The 19,201-nt window shown below is 41.1% G+C and overlaps 1 protein-coding gene and 1 pseudogene across 1 annotated transcript; both read left to right on the forward strand.

Annotated features, from left to right (window-relative positions):
* The first annotated feature begins 1,368 nt into the window (after positions 1-1,368).
* Positions 1,369-2,177, forward strand: LOC122203146 (annotated as a pseudogene).
* Positions 2,178-3,737: 1,560 nt separating this feature from the next.
* Positions 3,738-12,639, forward strand: LOC122203147 (60S ribosomal protein L30-like). The gene is made up of 4 exons (XM_042909705.1): positions 3,738-3,775; positions 5,073-5,464; positions 9,384-9,489; positions 12,534-12,639. The coding sequence occupies exons 1-4, from the start codon at positions 3,738-3,740 to the stop codon at positions 12,637-12,639; spliced, it is 642 nt and encodes a 213-aa protein (XP_042765639.1).
* The last annotated feature ends 6,562 nt before the right edge of the window (positions 12,640-19,201 follow it).

The following is a 19,201-nucleotide window of genomic DNA, read 5'->3' on the forward strand; positions in this document are numbered from 1 at the left end:
TCTTTACCCGTATTTCCTATAGACAGGAAGAAGCCATCTGGCGTGGTGGAGAGCTATCAAATACTGACTCTGAAGCCAGCACATCAGCAATCCTCCTAACTTTCTGTCTTCACAAATATTAGAAGCCCAGGGAATTACTGCCAACCAGAAAGTAAACTCCTCTGGGTGTGCTGAAGAAAGCTATCCTTATTGCTCTGGAGTTTCAAAAATCTGTGATGCAGATGAATGTATGGGAATCGGGTCTGGAAAAAACATTTTGATGTGACAACTTTGATGTGATCATATCAAAATGGGAACATCAAAATATTAAAAAAAAATCTTCTTGTTTCCTAGAAATGTGAACAATGAACACCTCAAAGCCTCATCCCATCCCTGGGTCTGACCTTACTATGCCTCTAAAATTCACTCAGAAATGGGATGAAGGTCAGGAAGTCAGTGTGTATATAATTATATTAACTGGCACTTTAGGAAAATTTCTTTAAAAAATTAAATAGTTTTACATGGCTGTCAAAATATCTTCAAAGCATTGCATCAAAAGACCATGTATTTGATTTCCATATATCCATACAAGTCATTAAAAAGGTACCAATATATACATTTTTTCAAGAAGAGCAACCTCCCCCCACCCCCATCATCACATGCCACTTTTCAGATGGGCAGAACTGAGTTTATCAGTAACATATATACTCAGTAACTCAACTAGTTAAGAAAACTCTTCTTCATGTAATTGCCAGTCATTTCATGCTTATCCACACTGTCCATAGGGATAGTTTGACTATGACTTCTCGAGATCTTGACCCAGGAAAATGTTGGCTTCCCTTATAACTTCTTAGCATAGAAACAAGGTTAGTTGGGTAAAGCTTGTTTTGTAAAAATCAGAGTGGTACAAGTAGTTATGTTTAATAATTATATTTTAAATACTAAAAAATATTTACTCTTTTAAAAATTGGCTAGGTCCTGGGGCACCTGGGTGGCTCAGTTGGTTAAGCTTCCAACGTCAGCTCAGGTCATGATCTCCGGCTGGTGGGTTCAAGCCCTTCGTCGGGCTCTGTGCTGATGACTCGGAGCCTGGAGCCTGCTTTGGGTTATGTGTCTCCCTGTCTTTCTGCCCCTCCTCTACTCATGCTCTCTCTCTCTCTCTCTCAAAAATAAATAGACATTAAAAAACTTGGCCAGGACCTGGTTTCCAGGAGGGAAGACATAGGAAGAGAGACCCTTGAAAGACTACTGACTGGCTTCCCTTCCCACTGGGCTGCCCTTCCCAGCACTTGAAGCTACCACCAGGCTTGATTCCTGAGGGGTCTGGCCACACAGCCATTCACCCTCAGGTGTGTTCACCTTTGCTAAGGGGGGCGGGGGGGCTGACAATATGATGAAGTACTCTATGGGTTTTATACTTATTACCTTAAACTTTTAAAGAAAAATGAGTTTCCAGAAAATATTAAGAAAACCATTCATCTTTGGACAGCTGACTCTGAATTTGTTGGATTTTGGAGTGTAACATTTGGAGGTGGAGTGAATAAAGTGTTTCATGTTTGCAAGTATGATAGTTTTTTTTTTTTTTTTTTTTTTTAACTCTCTCTTTTTAAAATAGGCTTCAATGCCCAGTGCAGAGCCCAGTACAAGGCTTGAACTCTCCACACTGGGATCAAGACCTGAACTGAGATCAAGAGTTGGATGCTTCACCGACTGAACCACCCAGATGCCTTGGAAGTATGATAGTTTTGTTCATGGAACTGAAGTTCAGAAAGGCTTGACCAAAAATAAGGATGGCCAGGAACAGCTTCTCATTCCAAAGTTGGCTCTCATTGATTAACAAGAGTTTGAGGTTACTTATGTCATACCATGGTCCAAAAAACCTCTAAAGGAGTGAGTCCAAGAGCTGGTTATTTTCCAGATGAAACCTGATGCCAACTCTGTGGGGTGATGCACTAAAAATGGCAATTGATACCCTTGTAGATTTAGGCTATGTAAAACCAGTTGGCATTCTCCACCCAGAATATGGAGCAGCCAGCAGAGTTCCTGTTCTTCACTGAAATACGAGTACAGATGGTCATGTAGCTGGGAGACATCAGTCTCTTGAGGACCCCAGACTTGTGGTGGTTGTTTGGAAAGATGTCAACTACCATGTGTCACGGCAAAGTATGCTTCTGATGCCCATGTCATTTCACTGTTGAAATAGTTTTCTACTGAAATATGAGGCATTTCATGAACTGCCCTAAAACGCGTCTGCTATGGGGCTTTGATTCTCCCAATAGATTCTCACTGTAGCTTGAAGGAGGTGATAAGTTAATTAGCTATGTCCCTTGCATTTTTGAAAGCCACCTCTGTCTTTTGTCACCACCACTTCAGGAGATAGTTCTGTCCCTTTCCTCCAGCATGGAGCCCGAGGTGGGGCTCTATCTCGCCACTGTGAGATCATGACCTGAGCTGAAATCAAGAGTCGGTCGCTCAACCGACTAAGCCACCAGGTACTCCAATTATTACTTCATTTTAGATCACTACTTAACAAAGATACTTGGGACACGTTTTTGTTTTAAGGAGATCTTTATGGTTATGGATATGCTTGCCATAATGAAAGTCTACATATCCATAAAAAAATTATTCTCAGGTCTGGATAATTTTCACCTTTCTGTAATCCAGCCATTTACTTTACTTTTCTTTTTTTTTTTTAAATTGGAGCATGTTCCTATTCCTCAAAATCCCCTCCAATACTCCATCGCTCCCTGCAGCTGCTTATACCCCACACCTTCCTCTGTACAGTGGGATGTCATTCTCCAGAACACATTTGAGTGGCAAGGTGTTTTCTTGTCTCCTTGCTTATTACAGGTTTCAGTTTCCTACTAACCGTATTTGTTCTAGCCTTCCCAGTTTGAAGATCACTTTCCTCGATAGAGAAAGCAGTATAGGAGTTGAATTGCCTTGCTTTTCTCTGTTAGCTTTCAACATGACATCACTTGCCCCTAAGAGGCTCTTCATTCCTCATTCTTCCTGCTTTGAGCCCAGCCAAAAGCCCCCTTTTAGTGCCCTTACACTGAATTTTTTTTTTTTAACGTTTATTTATTTTTGAGACAGAGAGAGACAGAGCATGAACGGGGGAGGGTCACAGAGAGAGGGAAACACAGAATCTGAAACAGGCTCCAGGCTCTTAGCTGTCGGCGCAGAGCCCGACGCGGGGCTCGAACTCACGGACCGCGAGATCGTGACCTGAGCCGAAGTCAGACGCTTAACAGACCAAGCCACCCAGGCGCCCCTACACTGAATTTTTAAGCCTCGGGGCAATTTGGACTCTGTTTTTCCTAGGATCATTATGACTGGCTAATATTCCTTGGTGATAAGTGTATAAGTGCTTCTTTTCATATTTCAGGTGTTTCTTTTTAAAATCTGTAATCATTAGAAAGCTCTCTGCATTGTTTGTTTTTATTTGCTTTTGGTTTCTTTTTTGTCAAAGACACTTCCCCTTATTTCTTCTTGATCTATGTCATTTGTTGTTATGGTCTGAATGTTTATGTTGCCCTAAAATTCATAGACTGAAATCTAATCCCCAGTGTAATGGTATTTGGAGATGGAGCCTTTGGGAGGTGATTTGGTCCAGAGGGAAGAGCCTTCATGAATGGGATTAGTAGACTGATAAATAAGGTGAAGGAGCTGTCTCACTCTTTCTCTGTGCCACGTGTGGATGCAAGGAGAAGTTGGCAGTGTGCAACTCAGAAGGGGTTTTTCCCAAGAATCCCACCATGCTGACCCTGACCTCTGACTTCCAGCCTTCGGAACTGTGAGAAATAGATTTCTGTTGTGTATAAGCCCCCCAGTCTGTGATACTTTGTTACAGCAGCCCAAATGGACTAAGACAAATGTTAGTGTTCAGGTAGACGTTTTTCCTGTGAAAACTTATTTCTTCTTTTAGCCATTTTAACTTTTAGAATGTTGCCAAGGAGTCATTCCTACCTTTTCTCTGAACTTTTACAAATTATTTTTTTCCCTAAAATCTAGAATTTATGTATAATTATGGCCAATGGTTATGTTGGGGAACAAGAATGTCCTGTTCCCTTCAAGGTCCTTCTAGCCAGACTTAGAATCAAATTGACATGAGACAGGTTAACATGGGAAAATCAAATTTAAGAGTGTATGTACAGGGAATCTACACAGACATGGAAATCCCAAAGGCAGGAAAAATAAGGTATATATGTCATTCTGGACTAAGGAGAAGGGGTAGGGGTCTGGGACTTCTTTTGAAAGAAGGGATGCAATTCACAGGAAGATGAAAAAGAATAAAGGTTTGGGAAACAAGTATTTTCTGGGCTACTCAGAAACAGTGGGGCATAGAGGACTTTACCCAAACAGGTCTTGTTAGGTTCCTCCCTGTCTGCCATACCTAGTTTATATCATAATGTAGCTATCTATCATGATAGTTCTCTTCCTATAAATTCTTTTTAGGCACATGAGTGAGAAGTAAAGAGCTTTTCTTTTATTTGCTGGGTTTTGATTCCTTTTTAACTCAAAATAATCTTTATGCCAAAGTGGCCCATCTTGGGGTGGCCTGCCCTTGGACCCCAACAATTCCTTCATTCTTTGGCTGTTAATAGTTCCACAAGGATGATAGTCACTTTATCTGGCTATTTATTTGACTAAACTAGGGTTAGTGCCTAAGGGTTGTGCCTAAGGCTTAGGAAGAAGGCTCAAACAGTAGCTGCAAAACCAGGGGCTTCTGAATTTGGCAGATCTGGATTCAAATCTCCACAGACCCTCTGATGATCTTAAACAATCCACTTGACCTGTCTGACTCATAAGGTTAAAAATTGAGTCAATTATACAACTTTGCAGGGATGTTTTTAAAATCATAAAGAATGTAAAATTTGCTCAGTGAATGGTAGCTATTGTTATTACTGCCTGAATAATACAAAGAGAATTCTGAACACCGCTGGGGACAAAAGGTCCTTAACATACAAGGGTAGGCCCATAATGTTAGCAGCAGACCTGTCCACTCAGTAATGTTTATGATCTTTTGGAATACATTCCTGCTCCAGCATATGTGCTGATATATGTTCGTGAGCTTTCTGTCCTCGCTCCAGGCCATCTTGGCGACTGCTCTTGATTGGGGTCTTCTGGCACCTAAGACAGGAGGGTCGTAGCCCCGCAAAGAAGATGAAAAAGTCACTGGAGACAATCAACCCTAGGCTCCAACTTGTTATGAAAAGTAGAAAGTGTGCTCTGGGGTACAAGCAGACTCTGAAAATGATCAGACATGGCAAAGTGAAACTGATCCTCCTTGCCAACAACTGCCCAGGCTTGAGGAAATCTGAAATAGAATATTGTACCATGTTGGCCAAAAGTGGTGTCCATCACTACAGTGGCAATAAAATTGAATTGGGCACAACATGTGGGAGATACTACAGAGTATGCACACAGGTTGTCATTGATCCAGGTGATTCTAATGTCATGAGAAGCCTGCAGACTGGGAAAGGTACATCACGCAAACATTTTTCTTTACTAAAACTGGCCAGAGCTTGTTAAAAGGAAAAAAGTGTGTGTGAGTTGGTAGTGTAGCATAAATAAGTAAAGCTACAATAGGTATCATTAGGGTCGAAATATAGACATATTGGTGGCAACAAGCATACTGATTGAGCACACAGTTTCCGAAGCTAAACTGAATGCTTAAAGTCCTTCTGGGCCACATATTAGCTTTGTGATCTTGGGCAAATGGCTGGGATATTTTGTGTTCCCATTTCTAACTCACTTATCTGTTACAAAGATTTAAATGTATAAATACATGTAATTGTTTAGAATGTCACCTGGCACATGGCACTTAATGATGTTAGCTCTTATTACCTTGCTGAGGACGGCATTATGTAAGACAGAGCTGAGAATGCCAGAAGCAATAGCATTCCCATGTCAACCAGAGAATCTGCAACAACACTGAGAAATCCTCAGAGATAAACAGGGCTAAGGAAATGAACAAAAGGAAGGTACTGAAACATGTTCACAAGAAAGCTTAGGTTGATAAGTCCTTCCATTGGGAAACATATAGGCATGTCTGGAGGTAATGGTTTCAGTCATGATGTTGTACGAGGTTAGTTTATAAGGGCAGCTGAACATTTACCATCAATTTGGGGGTATCTCTTGCTGAATAATTACAGCCTCCATTTGAGTGGGCTGTCCAAGTGCCCCCTACCCTTTTAGGAGAGTAGAGGTGTGCACCATTCTCCAAGATGGGTTGTAGGTGAACCCATGGGTAGGCAGTTATATATCTTTATAAATCCTTCTCCTCCTCTTTGTTTTTTTGGCAGTCAGTCAATCAAGCTTTAAAAAGATGGGCCCTCAAAGGCTACATGGTGGGATTAAAGTCAGGGATAGTAGCAAAGAAGAGAAGCATTTGAAACAAGGTCAGTGCCCTTCAGGATTATTTTTTAGACTCTAAGCAAACAAAAAACTGCTCAGAGCTAAAACGAACGTGTTTTCAAATGCGAGAAACTCTTCTTAAGCTTCCAACTTTGGCTCAGGTCATGTTCCTATGGTTTGTGAGTTCGAACCCCACTTTGGGCTATGTGTTGACAGCTCAGAGCCTGGAGCCTGCTTCAGATTCTGTGTCTCCCTCTCTCTCTGCCCCTCCCCAACTCATGCCCTCTCTCTCTCTCTCTCTCAAAAATAAACATAAAAATATTTTTTTAATACTGGGCATGGTAATAATAACATGTAACCCCAAGTGTGTTTATAAGGAGTAAGTGAGTTAATACAGCGCCTGGCACACAGTGAGCACTCAGCCTGGTTAGCTTAATCTTTAGGTAGATTTCCCCTAGAAAGCCATTGGCCCTGGACTCTTATTTTTGGGGAGATTTTTAATTACTGATTCAATTTATTTACTGGTAATGGGCCTGTTGAAATTTTCTATTTCTTTCTGTTTCAGTTTTGACAGTTTATCTGTTTCTAGGAATTTGCGCATTTCTTCCAGATTGCCCAATTTGTTGGCATATAATTGCTTATAATATTCTTTTATTATTGTTTGTATTTCTGCGATACTGGTTGTGATCTCTCTTCTTTCATTCATGATTTTAGTTATTTGGGTCCTTTCCTTTTTCTTTTTGATTAATCTGGCTAGGGTTTTGCCAATTTTGTTAATTCTTTCAAAGAACCAGCTCCTGGTTTTGTTGATCTGTTTTACTGTTGTTGTTTTTTTATTTCGATATCATTGATTTGTGCTCTAATCTTTATTATTTCCCTTCTTCTGCTGGTTTTGGGCTCCATTTGATGGTCTTTTTCCAGCTCCTTTAGGTGTAACATTAAGTTATGTATTTAAGACCTTTCTTCCTTCTTTAGGAAGGCCTGGATTGCTATAGACTTTCCTCTTATGGCTGCCTTTGCTGCATCCCAGAGGTTTTGGACTGTCACGTTTTCATTTTCATTGGCTTCCATGTTCTTTTTAATTTCCACTTTAATTTCTTGGTTATATCATTCATTCTTTAGTAGGATGTTCTTTAATCTCCAAGTATTCATGGTCTTTCCAATTTTTTTCTTGTGGTTGATTTCAAGTTTCATATGCATGGTACGATCTCCATCTTTCTGTACTTGTTAAGGGCTGATTTGTGATCCAGTATGTGATCTATTCTGGAGAATGTTCCATGTGCACTTGAGAAGAATGTGTATTCTGCTGCTTCAGGATGAGATGTTCTGAATATATCTGTTAAGTCCATCTGGTTCAATGTGTCATTCAAAGTTACTGTTTCCTTGTTGATTTTCTGCTTAGATGATCTGTTCATCGTTGTAAGTGAAGAATTGAAGCCCCCTAGTATTGTGGTATTGTTATCAATGAGTTTCTTTATGTTTGAAAGCTGTTAAGTAACTAACTGGTGGTTATAAACTGAGAAACATTTCTTTGTTCAGGAATTCCTCTCTCCACCTTCCATAAACATTCTTGTTTATCAAAAGTAAAGTTTGAGGTAGAGTTTTGAGAGATTCTAGTCTACTTATACCTATTTGAATTAATTCAAAATTCTACTGACTCCTCAGAGTTGATTCAAAACACCATTTCCTCTAGGAAGCCTCTCCAACTACTCCCAGTTATATAGTGAGTCTCACTCATGGCTGCTCAGTGCACATGTGGCCCAAACTTCATATGCTGTCAATTGGCTGACATCACATTTTTTATTTCCTTCTCCTGTTTCATCTGAATAAATCTTTTGTTCTGAAGTGTATTTCCAGATAATTGAAGACAGTATATATTCAGCATTTTTCAAAAGTATAATGAATGAATTTATTTCTTTTTTATAATAGAAGTCTGGCATACAAAGGGCAAACTGGGTGGTGACATTTAAAAATCATCATCAAAAAAGAGTTGAGTTAGGGGCACCTGGGGGGCTCAGTCAGTTAAATGTCTGGCTCTTGGTTTGGGCTCAGGTCATGATCTCACAGTTTGTGGGTTTGAGCCCCCGTCAGACTCTGTGCTGACAGCAGAGATTTGCTCCTCTCTCTGTCCCTCCCCTGCTTGTGCTCTCTCTCTCTCAAAATAAATAAATAAACATGGAAAAAAAAAAAGAGTCGAGTTAGTTTGCTTGTGTTTAAGGTCTGGTTGCTCTTATTTTGCTCTATGACCCTATGTGAGTTCTCTAAACTCTCCAAACCTTGATTTCTTCATCTGTAATAGAATCATTGAGAACTAAATGGCATAAGCCACATGCCTGAACCAAATCGGGTTCTGGACAAATGTTGGTTTATAACCAGTGTCAGTGGATCTTCTCCTCTCGATCAATGAGACAACTTTGACTTCCATCCATCCCCTTGCGTCCTGATCAATTGACAGCCCAAGTGAGTGATGACTTTCGGAGAGCTTTTTCTGTCAGTCCTGGCTTTTGGTTGAACTCCCAGGAACTTTTTATGGCCATTTTCAACTCTTAGCAGTTCTTAAGCTATATAATGATAAATATATCCTGAATCCTTAGTAAGAATGCAAATTCCAGGACCACAGCCTGGATGATCTTGATTCCGTAAAGCCAGGAGGGGCTCAGGATTCTGCATTTTCAGCATGCACTGAGTGATTGCAGGTGATTCCCATGCAAGTGCTGTAGGAAACACACTTTGAGAAATTTCTAGCGAGGTTTCTAGGCCCTAGAAATAAACTCCTCATCTGTGGATCCAAAAAAGCCTCTAAGCAAGGGTGCATGCACAGACTTTAGGGACTCCATGAGCTCTCTGAAATTGAAGGCAAGTCACATGTATATACATTTCTTTGGGGAGATGTTTGACTTTAGCTTTCATTTTATATACTTTCATAAACCCTCTATCCCAGTGTTCCCTCTAAACTAAAACAAAACAAAAAAACCTTAAGAGCTATATCTTCATGCTCCAGGCCATTTTCCACCCAGCCCTCAGAGTCTATCTGTCTCTAATAGCCAACCGGACATGGACAGAGCTGTGTCAGCAATTAGTGTACCCACCGCCCCCAACGCCTACAGAGTGCTCCCACACCAAACTCTCATTGTTTTTTATGGCCAACAGGTGGGTCCTCCTCGCCAGGCACAGCTGCATGCCATGGGCAGGAGTGGAGCCTGCAGATGTGGCTTATGTGGCTTATCTTCAGCAGCTTACACCCCTGCTGAGCACAAGTCTTGGAGAAAGCCTGCTATGGCCTCTGTGTGGGTACCCAGTGAAGGCAAGCCCTTGTCTGGGTTTAAAATTGTCTGCCGAGGTCCAATGTTAGGAGTTCTGTGTTTTGCAGGTTGCTCATGGAGTATCTCCACAGGAATCCAAATTATCTATGCTGGGGAAGGTCTGAACCTCTGTGACAACCTGGTTACTCTCTCTCTCTCTCTCTCTGGGAAACTTGGCCACACTGAAGCTCCCTCGGGCACTGAGCCTAACCCAAGGTAAGATTTCCCTTTCTCCTTACCTGGGAACACAGTCCAAACAAATCAGCTCCCTGGAAGATGGTGGAGAGCTTGCTCTCTGCTTGTACCCATAGTCCCTTTGATTCCATTTTCTCTGCTGTACGCCTGTGGGGTAAGAGCTGCCTGGACCAGTATTCATTTAAGTGCCTTGTCTCCTAAGCTCTTCTTTTATTAGAGAAACATCAAAGATCCTCTCTTCACTACCAGTACCACTAATGCCTCATTCGCCTTTCATGGGAATCCTGTTTCCCCTCTAATGGCCATTGATATGTACTGGGCTTTGGGACATCTACAAATGGCTCAGGTTATTTGCTGGTGATGCATGTATGTGTTCTTCCTCTAAATATCTTCTGTCCCAATCTTTAGAGCTGATTACCTCTGGGTTTCATTTTGTGAAACGTGGTGCTGGAATGTGAGAGGGCACAGAGGAAGGTGACAGGATGCTGGTGTGGCCAAGCAGCTTTACCTGATGTCTCTTGTGATCTCTGAGCCACCCAAAGGCCTCCTTGGTCCTTTTTTTTTGTCCTTTCCTCCCATGACAAAGCTTTCCTGGAGAAGTCCAGCATTGATTCCTATGCTGCTGGTAAAAATGTCACCCTAGGTCTGGAGATGAAGTGCCTTTTGTATTCACTTCCATGCCTTCCATGGCTCTGTTCTCCTGCCTGGTAGCTTATTCTGTATGAAGAGCTTAGCAGCAATGGGCTCTGGAAGAGAGCAGGCAAATATGGTGATATAAAATGCTAACAACAGCAGATGGCAGGAAAATTTCCTTTAAATTCAGATGAGCAGTTGCTTCTTCTGGTGGGCTTTTATTATTAAATTTATTTCCATCATTTGGCTAGATAGGTCTCTCCTTGTGCTCGCTTATCATGTGCTGAAATCATCTTGCTTTTAATATCGGAAACAAGGAGCTGTTCGTTATACCAATTATAAATATATCCATATGGTCCCATGTGTAATCGTCAACTCAGTAACACAGATGTAGCCTTCATATTTGGAGGGAGTAAATGTTCACCTTATTCTAGAGAAAATGGTAAGCTTCTAAGCTTTTAGGTGCCTACCAACCTTTTTCTTTAGGATAAAGTGAGCCTTTCTGGGAGCCAAAAATTATTGATCCTTTAATTGATTTCAAATACCTTATCTTTATCTTAGCCTCAGAGGTCCTGACTCTAATCTCTGTCTTATAACTGTTGAAACTTAGTGCTCTGATATTAAGCCATCTGTGCTCTCTCCATGAATTTGTGATTTTTTTCATTTCCAATATCTATTAGGAGGAACCAAAGCTCATCAAGTTCTTTGGAAATTGAATTAAAGTGATTCTTTTACCGTTTGTCCTCCCTGCCAAAATAAAATTCTTTATCGCTGTTATAGGCAACATCTCCCTTATCACCCACTGCCTTCCTGCTCCATAGTTATATTACCATCAGTGTTGTTTAATTTCATATGTAGCCAAATTGGCATCAGCTTATATATATATTTTTACAATTTCCAGGTCAGGAATCCTAGAATTCCAAGGACAGAAAAGGAAATCCAGAGGTCATATAATTCAGTCCTCTAGTTTTCCAAAGAAATGTTCAAGTCATATGGAAGGAATTTATTTTCAAGCAACACATTCTCTGCAACGAGATGGCTACAGAAAGGCTAAGGGATACCAATGGGGCGTTAAAATGAAATGCCTCCTGTTTTTTCACAGGATCTCTAGGTAGTAGTAAGGGACCTTCAGTGCCAGGGGAAGACCATCACAGGCAATTTTGTGAACCCAGTGATAAACCTCCTATTGAAGAGAGATGTGCAGTGAACCTGATTATTTCTCAAAGAACTGTCATTTTCCCAAGAGCTGGCATTTTCAACCTCTTGAAGAACACCAACCACTGTTATCACAGCTCTAACTTGAGCAATCAATCAGGGGTTTGAAACATTAAACTCGAATACATAATTTTAAAGGGGATAATTTTAGCAAGATTCACCCTGAACTGAAACAGCTCCAGTCAGCCCTTCTCCAACAAGAGGGTCACTGCTTGCTTTTCTTGGCACTGACAATTCCCTCCCTAATTCTCCCCATCCTCCTTTCCAACCAGAGGAAATGAGGTGCCAGGCCATGGATTTATGAGATCCCTGAGAAGAATACCCAGAAACTTTGAAAAAGAGGCAAATATAGTCTACTCAGGAGAACTCCCAAGAGGAAGAACTGACTCTTGTTGCACTGCTAAGCAAGCTGCACTTTCCAGGGTAAGAATGACACCAGTGGAAAAGGCGGTCTGAAACTTATCTCTGACCCTATCCGATATCACAAATGATACAAATTCTGTTTTGGAAACCCAACAAACCAGTTTAAATTTAAATTCTTAACTGATGTTCTCATGGCTAATCACATAGCCCTTATTTCTTCTTAGCTAGCCAAGGGGAAATTTATGCTATAGCAAACACATTGTGTGTGTGTGTGTGTGTGTGTGTGTGCGCGCGCACACACCTAAATAGAAGCCTGTAATTAGTCTAGAAAAGAAAGCACCATTTGGATCTCAAGAAGAGACCATTTGGAATTTGGAACATGTTTTCACTGCCTGGATTTGGTAATCTAAGTCCCTGTCTTCAGGGTCTCTTATAAGAAGGGATACCCATTTTTGTTTCTGTTTCTGGTAATTGCCTGTGTTGCAGTTGGCTGATGCCTCCTGTCCAGAGTTATAAATGCCACTGTGCGGCCATTGTCTTGTCAGATGTTAAGCTACTTGTTCTGCAACAAAAGGAACAGCACCAGCAGTAAACCCCAGGCCCACCATAGACTAGTTCCTGTGGTCTGTTCAACCTCCTGATCAGCAAAAGCTCGGCAATGGTGGCAATCTGAATATCTTAGATGAGTGTCCTGCAGCCTAACTTTATCTGTCCTTGGCCAAAAGGGGTAGCTGAGGAAGGAAAGCAGCTCTGACAGCCAGGAATTCACCTGGCTCTGTCAGTGGGGCAGTGGCATCACGAGGTGCTTCCTGTCAATTAGAGCTAGGCTTTGGTGTTCCCCCTTTTAATTATAGACCATTTCAAAGAACAGCAATGCCAGGCAAGGCCACTCAGAAAAGGCACAAACAAGATCATTCTGTAATCATGTCTGAACACAGACAAAAACATAAACATTGTCTCCACCACAGAATGACCCTCATCCTGGATAATATAAGCAAGGATTTGTCTTTACTAATCCCAGCTTCAAGCTCACTCCATCCTTATGGCCTTCTAGGTAAGAATAATAGTCACCCAACCGTAGAATTACCCTACTTCCTGACAGCATCCAAAGTAGAGCAAACCACATTTCCCTGTGAAAAGAGCAACCTGCCCACCAGAAGCCCAAATTCCCTAGTCCCTTCTAACACCCTCTTACTGAGGTACCCTACCACTCCCCATCATGTGCATTCTCTCCTGTTGCAAAAGCTCAGTTCCCTGACCTTTGTTCAGCTGCAGATGTGTTCATGGTGGTCTTTGGATGAAGGGCTCCTCTTGTGCTATTTCACATCTCAGCAAACATCCTCACTCAAGCATTCTGCTAAAATAGATCATGGGTATCCCCATGGGATCATGAAGTCATACCTGACATCTTCCTGTAACCCCATCCTGAATCGATCACAAATCCTGATCATTTTTACCTTATAATAGCTCTCATAACCCTTTCCTTCTCTACATCTTCAAAGTAACCTCTGTTTTCCAGGTGACAAACATCTCTCCCCTCACCTACTGCCCACCACGAGTCTCTAACCTAGTCTTCCTGCTGCTCCCTTCAGTTTCTCCAATCTGTATCCCATACTGCAGCTGGAGTAATTTTTTCTAATTAGAAAACTTACAGAGCCAGTGTCATGTTGAAAGCACTATGCTTCCTAAAGCCTCAGTTACTGACAATGGCCATGAGGGCCATAAGAAGTCTGACCCATTCTTACCTCTTTAGCCTCATCTCATGTTATTTCCCACTTTTCTGATCTAGCCACATTGGCCTTCTCTCATTTTGTTGAACACCATATACTTCCTGCTACCACAGGGGGTTTGTATATACCATCTCTCTGGAAGTTCACTCCCTTTCTCCTTCACTCTTCACCGTTCAGACCTCAGTTCAACTGTGTCTTGGGCTAACCTCCTCTGACCACCCTAAGTCAGTTCATGTTATTTATATCTCATACCACATACCTCTCTCTGTGGTAGCAGAGTTGAAATTTTATTTTTATTGATGTCATTCTTTGATTGATACCTGTCTCCTCCAAAGATGCCTTACACTCAGTAAGTGCTTAATATTTGTGGAATGAGTGACAAGTCTCTGCTCTGCCACTGGTGAGCTGCCTCATTTCGAACATGTCATTTAACCTTATTAACTACCTTATCTGGTTGAGCTGCCATAACAAAGGTCTGCAGAATGAATGGCTTAAACAAGACACTTATTTTCTCACAGTTGTGGAGACTGAAAGTCTAAGATCAAGAGGTCGTCAGAGTTGGTTTCTGGTGAGAGCTCTTTTCCTGCCTTGCAGATAGCCACCTTCTTGCTGTGTTCTTACATGGTCTTTTCTCTGTGAAAAGAGAGAGAGACAGAGAGAGAGGGAGAGAGAAAAATGGATCATGGATCTTTGGTGTCTCTTTCTCTTCTTATAAGGATGCCAGTCTGCTTGGATTAGCACCCCACCCTTATGACCTTATTTAACCTAAATTACCTTCCTAAAGGTATCTCCAAATACAGTCACAGTGAGTGCTTCAATATGTGCCTTTTGGGGGACACACAATTCAGTCCATAACTTTAATCCTTAGATTTCTCACCTGTATAGAGATGAATAATTGTCCCTAGGAGATGTTATGAAGGTAAAATGCGACAGTGTATGTGAAAGTTCCCCAAGACATACAAAGTTCTAACCCAAGGAGGGTGGTAGGAGTCTACTCTTTGGTTAAGAAAGATTGTGGTTAATGTCTTCTCAAGGTAGACAAAGTTTATAGATAAGAAAGCCTATACTGGTGTGGGGGTGGGAATTGTTTTAGCTTAACATCAGAAACATAATAGGTAGAGTCATGGTGTTCAATAAAGGGCCGGGCTTCTTGGAAATTGTGAGTCCTCACGCCTGGATTGCTTCTGTGGGACACTCAGTGGAATGGGAGACTGGACCAGGAGTCTTCTTCATTCTCTTCCAAGTTCAAGCTTTGTCTTTTGTGCTGTGCTTCATGTTGCCTAGGAATGGGTCCGGAACTAATTTTCTCTGACTATGCATGTTAAGAAGTCAGCAAACTTCTAAAAAAGGGCCACATAGTAAATATATATATTTTAGGAATGGCAGGCTATGTGGTTCCTTTTTCTAGACTCAACTCTGTATTGAGTTGTAGCAGGAAAGCAGCCTTAGACATTATGTTTATGAATGTGTATGGCTGGGTAAATAAAACTTTACTTATGGATACTGAAATTCAAATTTTATCTGATTTTCATGTGTCATGAAGTATTATTTTTCTTTTGGTTTTTCCCTCCCCTATCCACTAAAAACTGTAAAAACTTTTCTTCTCTGGTGAACCTACAAAAACAAGCAGTGGGCTGGTTTGTCAACTTGTGATCTATATCATTAACTCAGAATCTGAAAAGCCATTAACTTCCTGGCTATTCTTAGACCACCAAGGCACACTGATTTTCAGGCCTGGTTGGAAAAACCTACTCTTCTCTAATTTGACTCACTGGCTAGACAGAATATTTACTTTATTGTTTCCATAAGTTTCATTTTACTGCTGGCTGTGAAAAAATTACTTATCCATTTGCCAGGTTATAACAGCTGACGCTAAGTCTCTTAAGCCAAACCTGGCCTTTTCCACACTCCCTGTGCTTCTGGCCAGCCTTAATCTCGCCATATTCTCCAAGCCCCTTAGCTGCTGCCAATGCCAAGCCCCCCAACCTGTAAACCAGCCTCTTCCAATAAGTATTTCCAATCTCTAGATTTTAAAAATACCCCGATGCCATATTTAGATTCAATTACAAAGCACAGACATGCATAGAAAAGAAGAGAAGGGTAAAAAGTGACTGATGTTTCACCAGCAGCTCTTAGGCTACTTGGCAAGAATGCTCCGTCCTATTTAAGAACCATGGGTAAACGACACTGTCATATTTTCCCAAATATCCTGAAATTAGAATGTACAAAGGCTTCTTCAAATGCCCAACCAGACACAATTCATCCATTAATGTTATTAGTGCTGGCATATTATTTGGTGATCAAGACATGTATGGAAACTTACGCTTTGAATTTCCTCTTGGTTGCTGACCACTTAGCTCTGCACTCAAGCCTTCCTCTCCTTAATAGATATGAAACTGTTAGGGGGGTGTCATAGGTGCCCTAGCAGCAGCCACCTACGGCCCATGATGTATGTTCTGTCATGGGAAATAGTGTAGGATTGCTTCTGGCTGGCCAATGCTAAATGGATTATTCTGACCATGGAGCTTGGCTTTGCAATTTTAGTCTTGGGGCTAGTCTCAAAGAAATTACCAAGTTCATTTATTGATTGATATTTATTGGTAATTTCCCATGTTCAATGTTGTGCAAAATGCCCAATTATATGGCTGCATGCCCACATCCTGATTTTAAAGGTGCCAATTTGTGTTGCAAAGCTGTGTGTGTGCCCGTCTCAGGTATTATAGTTATTACAACCACCTAGGGAGCTTCTCAGACAATTCTTTTCTAGTCACATTTCCATGATCCATTCATTCATCCCATCCGGCATTAATTCTGCTTTACATACTGTGTGCATTCTTTCAACAGATATTTTGATCATGCACCAAGTATAAGGAAAATATTCGACATTGAGGGTAAAAAAAGATGCACAGACACAGGCCCTTTAAGAAAATACCATGCACATTTAGTTGTGGAGGAGTTAGGCATTTTTTAAAAGACGTTAATTCAGTGTGAAAAATGGCAGAGTAGAAGTATGGAAAGAGATTCAAGTTTGGAGGCAAGGCAGGTTATGGAAAACCAAGTTGTGAAGGATCAGTGGTCTACTGGGAAGAAAATGGGAAAGAGCATTCTAGGCAGAGCAGACAGGACAGGCTTTTACCATCCAAGAGGTGCTTTTCTCCTACCCAAGCCCAATGATGTCTTCCCTTCACCCATAATCCACTTGCCTCTGTCTGCTACTCCCCTTCTTTGTAAATATCTTTTTGTGATCCCTTACTAGCTAGGCTAGCATATAATGAACCTGAGTGAGTAGCTAGTGGAAGACTGGTGTTATAGGGAAGGACTTGAAGGCCAAGCATTTTCAACTTTTGGTCTTAGGTTTCTGAGCAGAGAAGCAAGTTGATGTAAGCAATATTGCAGAATAATTTTCATGGCCATGGTATGTAACGTGAATTGGAGGGAGGAGGCTGGATTTGGGATGTCCCCTAGGAGACTTTGTTGGGGATGGACTTTCTGCTTCCCAAAGCACAGCACAGGATGTTCACTGAGTGATGGATGGGCCTAGAGATGGGCCCTCTGGGCCCTGGTGGACAGAGTGCATCTGCAGAAGTGACAGAGAACAAGGCAGAGCCTTGGAGGAAAGCTTTAACTTGCGGCTCACTCAGCCCTCCTGGGAAGAGCCTGGAATTATTTAGCAATCAGGGAAATTTGGCCAACGTGGCAGATGGGCAGGAGCAACACTTGTGCTTGGCCTCAGGTTGAAAATGAGGTAGGCTGCCATCACGCTGAGCAGGGATGGGAAAGCAGAGGCCCACAGGAAGGATGCAGTGAAAGCTGCCAAGGTGCATGTCAAGCAGGACTAACAGAGTTCCAGGAGCCGGAGCCAGGAGGAAGTGATAAGTAGATACAAGGTTCCCCGCAGAACGCTGGCAGGTAGAAGAGTGTTATCAGGAAATATCCTCTTCTCACCATAGAGGGAAATTTGTTACTTGCCAGGACCAAATATTTCAAAAGCTGTTTCCCTTGAAGGCATAATCAAAATTAAGATGTCAAGTGATGGCAACGGTGTAACACTGCCGTTGAAAAGATAAATAAATTGTAGAATTGTTTTTAGATCCCTGGGAGACAGTGTGAAGAAGTGGGGGCAGCACATCCGGCTCATAGCCCAGTTAATCCCCCCAAATTGCCAGGATCTAGGGCAGGCTGTAGAATTTGCCAGACATGTTTCCTAATGCATAAAAGAGGGAGGAGGGGTGCCTAAATAAACCATTTCCAACATTTATTTCATAGCGCAGTTCAACACATTATGGCTGCATGTGTGTGTTTTATTTTATTTTATTTATTTATTTTTTAATGTTTATTTCTGAGACAGAGAGAGACAGAGCATGAATGGGGGAGGGTCACAGAGAGAGGGAGACACAGAATCTGAAGCAGACTCCAGGCTATGAGCTGTCAGCACAGAGCCCGATGTGGGGCTTGAACTCACGGACCGTGAGATCCTGACCTGAGCCGAAGTCGGACGCTTAACCGACTGAGCCACCCAGGCGCCCCTGCATGTGTGTGTTTTAAAGAAATTATCAACTTCGAAATGATGGGAAAATCCAAATCATTGTTAGTAGGAAAAAAAAATTAGCACAACTCATTTGGAAAGCAATTTGGCAATCTATGTCAAGAGCCTTGAAAATGTTCATACCCATCAATAATTTCTCTCCTAGAAAACTACTCTAAAAAGTGGTCTGAAATTCAGAAAGAAAAAAACGTTCACTGTACTATAATTTTTTAATAGTGAAAAGTTATCCTGGATTAGGGGGAATGTTTAGTTGATAGTCTATACAATGGATCTTTTTTAGTCATTAAAAAATGATTATTGAGCATATGAAAGGACAATTTTAAGTCATTTAAATAGTAAACAAGGAAATTATTGAACTAAATAGGGAAATGTTTATATTATAATATTAACTTTAAAACGAACAGAATCCTAAGTTATATAAAGACTATTATCTCAATTATGTAAAAAGTCATAAGCATATTGGAAGAAAATATTCATTTTAAATGTTTTGGGATTATTGATTGTATTTCTTTTCTCTTTGTTCTCTTCTAATATTCTATAATAAACTTGCACTACTTTCATTATAATAAAGACGGAAATAACTCAAGTTTATGATTATTAGTTGGTAGTATATATTAAGCTGTCAGAAAAAAATGGAAATAACCACAATTATAGAACTTCAGTGGTTATACAATATGAAATGATGTACTATGGAACTCGGTGGTAGATGTGTTAGTGCAAAGGTCTCTGAACTCACAGTCAAAGCTCAAAATCAAAGTGTGGTTCTTACAGTTCTTGACTGGAGGGCTTGTAAGTGAGTGAGTTCCATGTCTGAATCTCAGAAGTATTATCTGTAAAATAGAAATTCAAAAAATATTCGTTGAATGCTTACCACGTGC

Source organism: Panthera leo, chromosome D3 (assembly GCF_018350215.1).
Source record: "Panthera leo isolate Ple1 chromosome D3, P.leo_Ple1_pat1.1, whole genome shotgun sequence".
Classification (NCBI taxonomy): Eukaryota; Metazoa; Chordata; class Mammalia; order Carnivora; family Felidae; genus Panthera; species Panthera leo.

Excerpts from the sequence above, each read along its gene's own strand:
- LOC122203147 (XM_042909705.1), top strand. The coding sequence starts at position 3,738 with ATGCTGACCCTGACCTCTGACTTCCAGCCTTCGGAACT. Across the intron at positions 5,465-9,383 it reads AAGCCTGCAGACTGGGAAAG|CCAACCGGACATGGACAGAG; the intron begins GTACATCACGCA and ends TGTCTCTAATAG. Across the intron at positions 9,490-12,533 it reads TTGTTTTTTATGGCCAACAG|TTGGCTGATGCCTCCTGTCC; the intron begins GTGGGTCCTCCT and ends CCTGTGTTGCAG.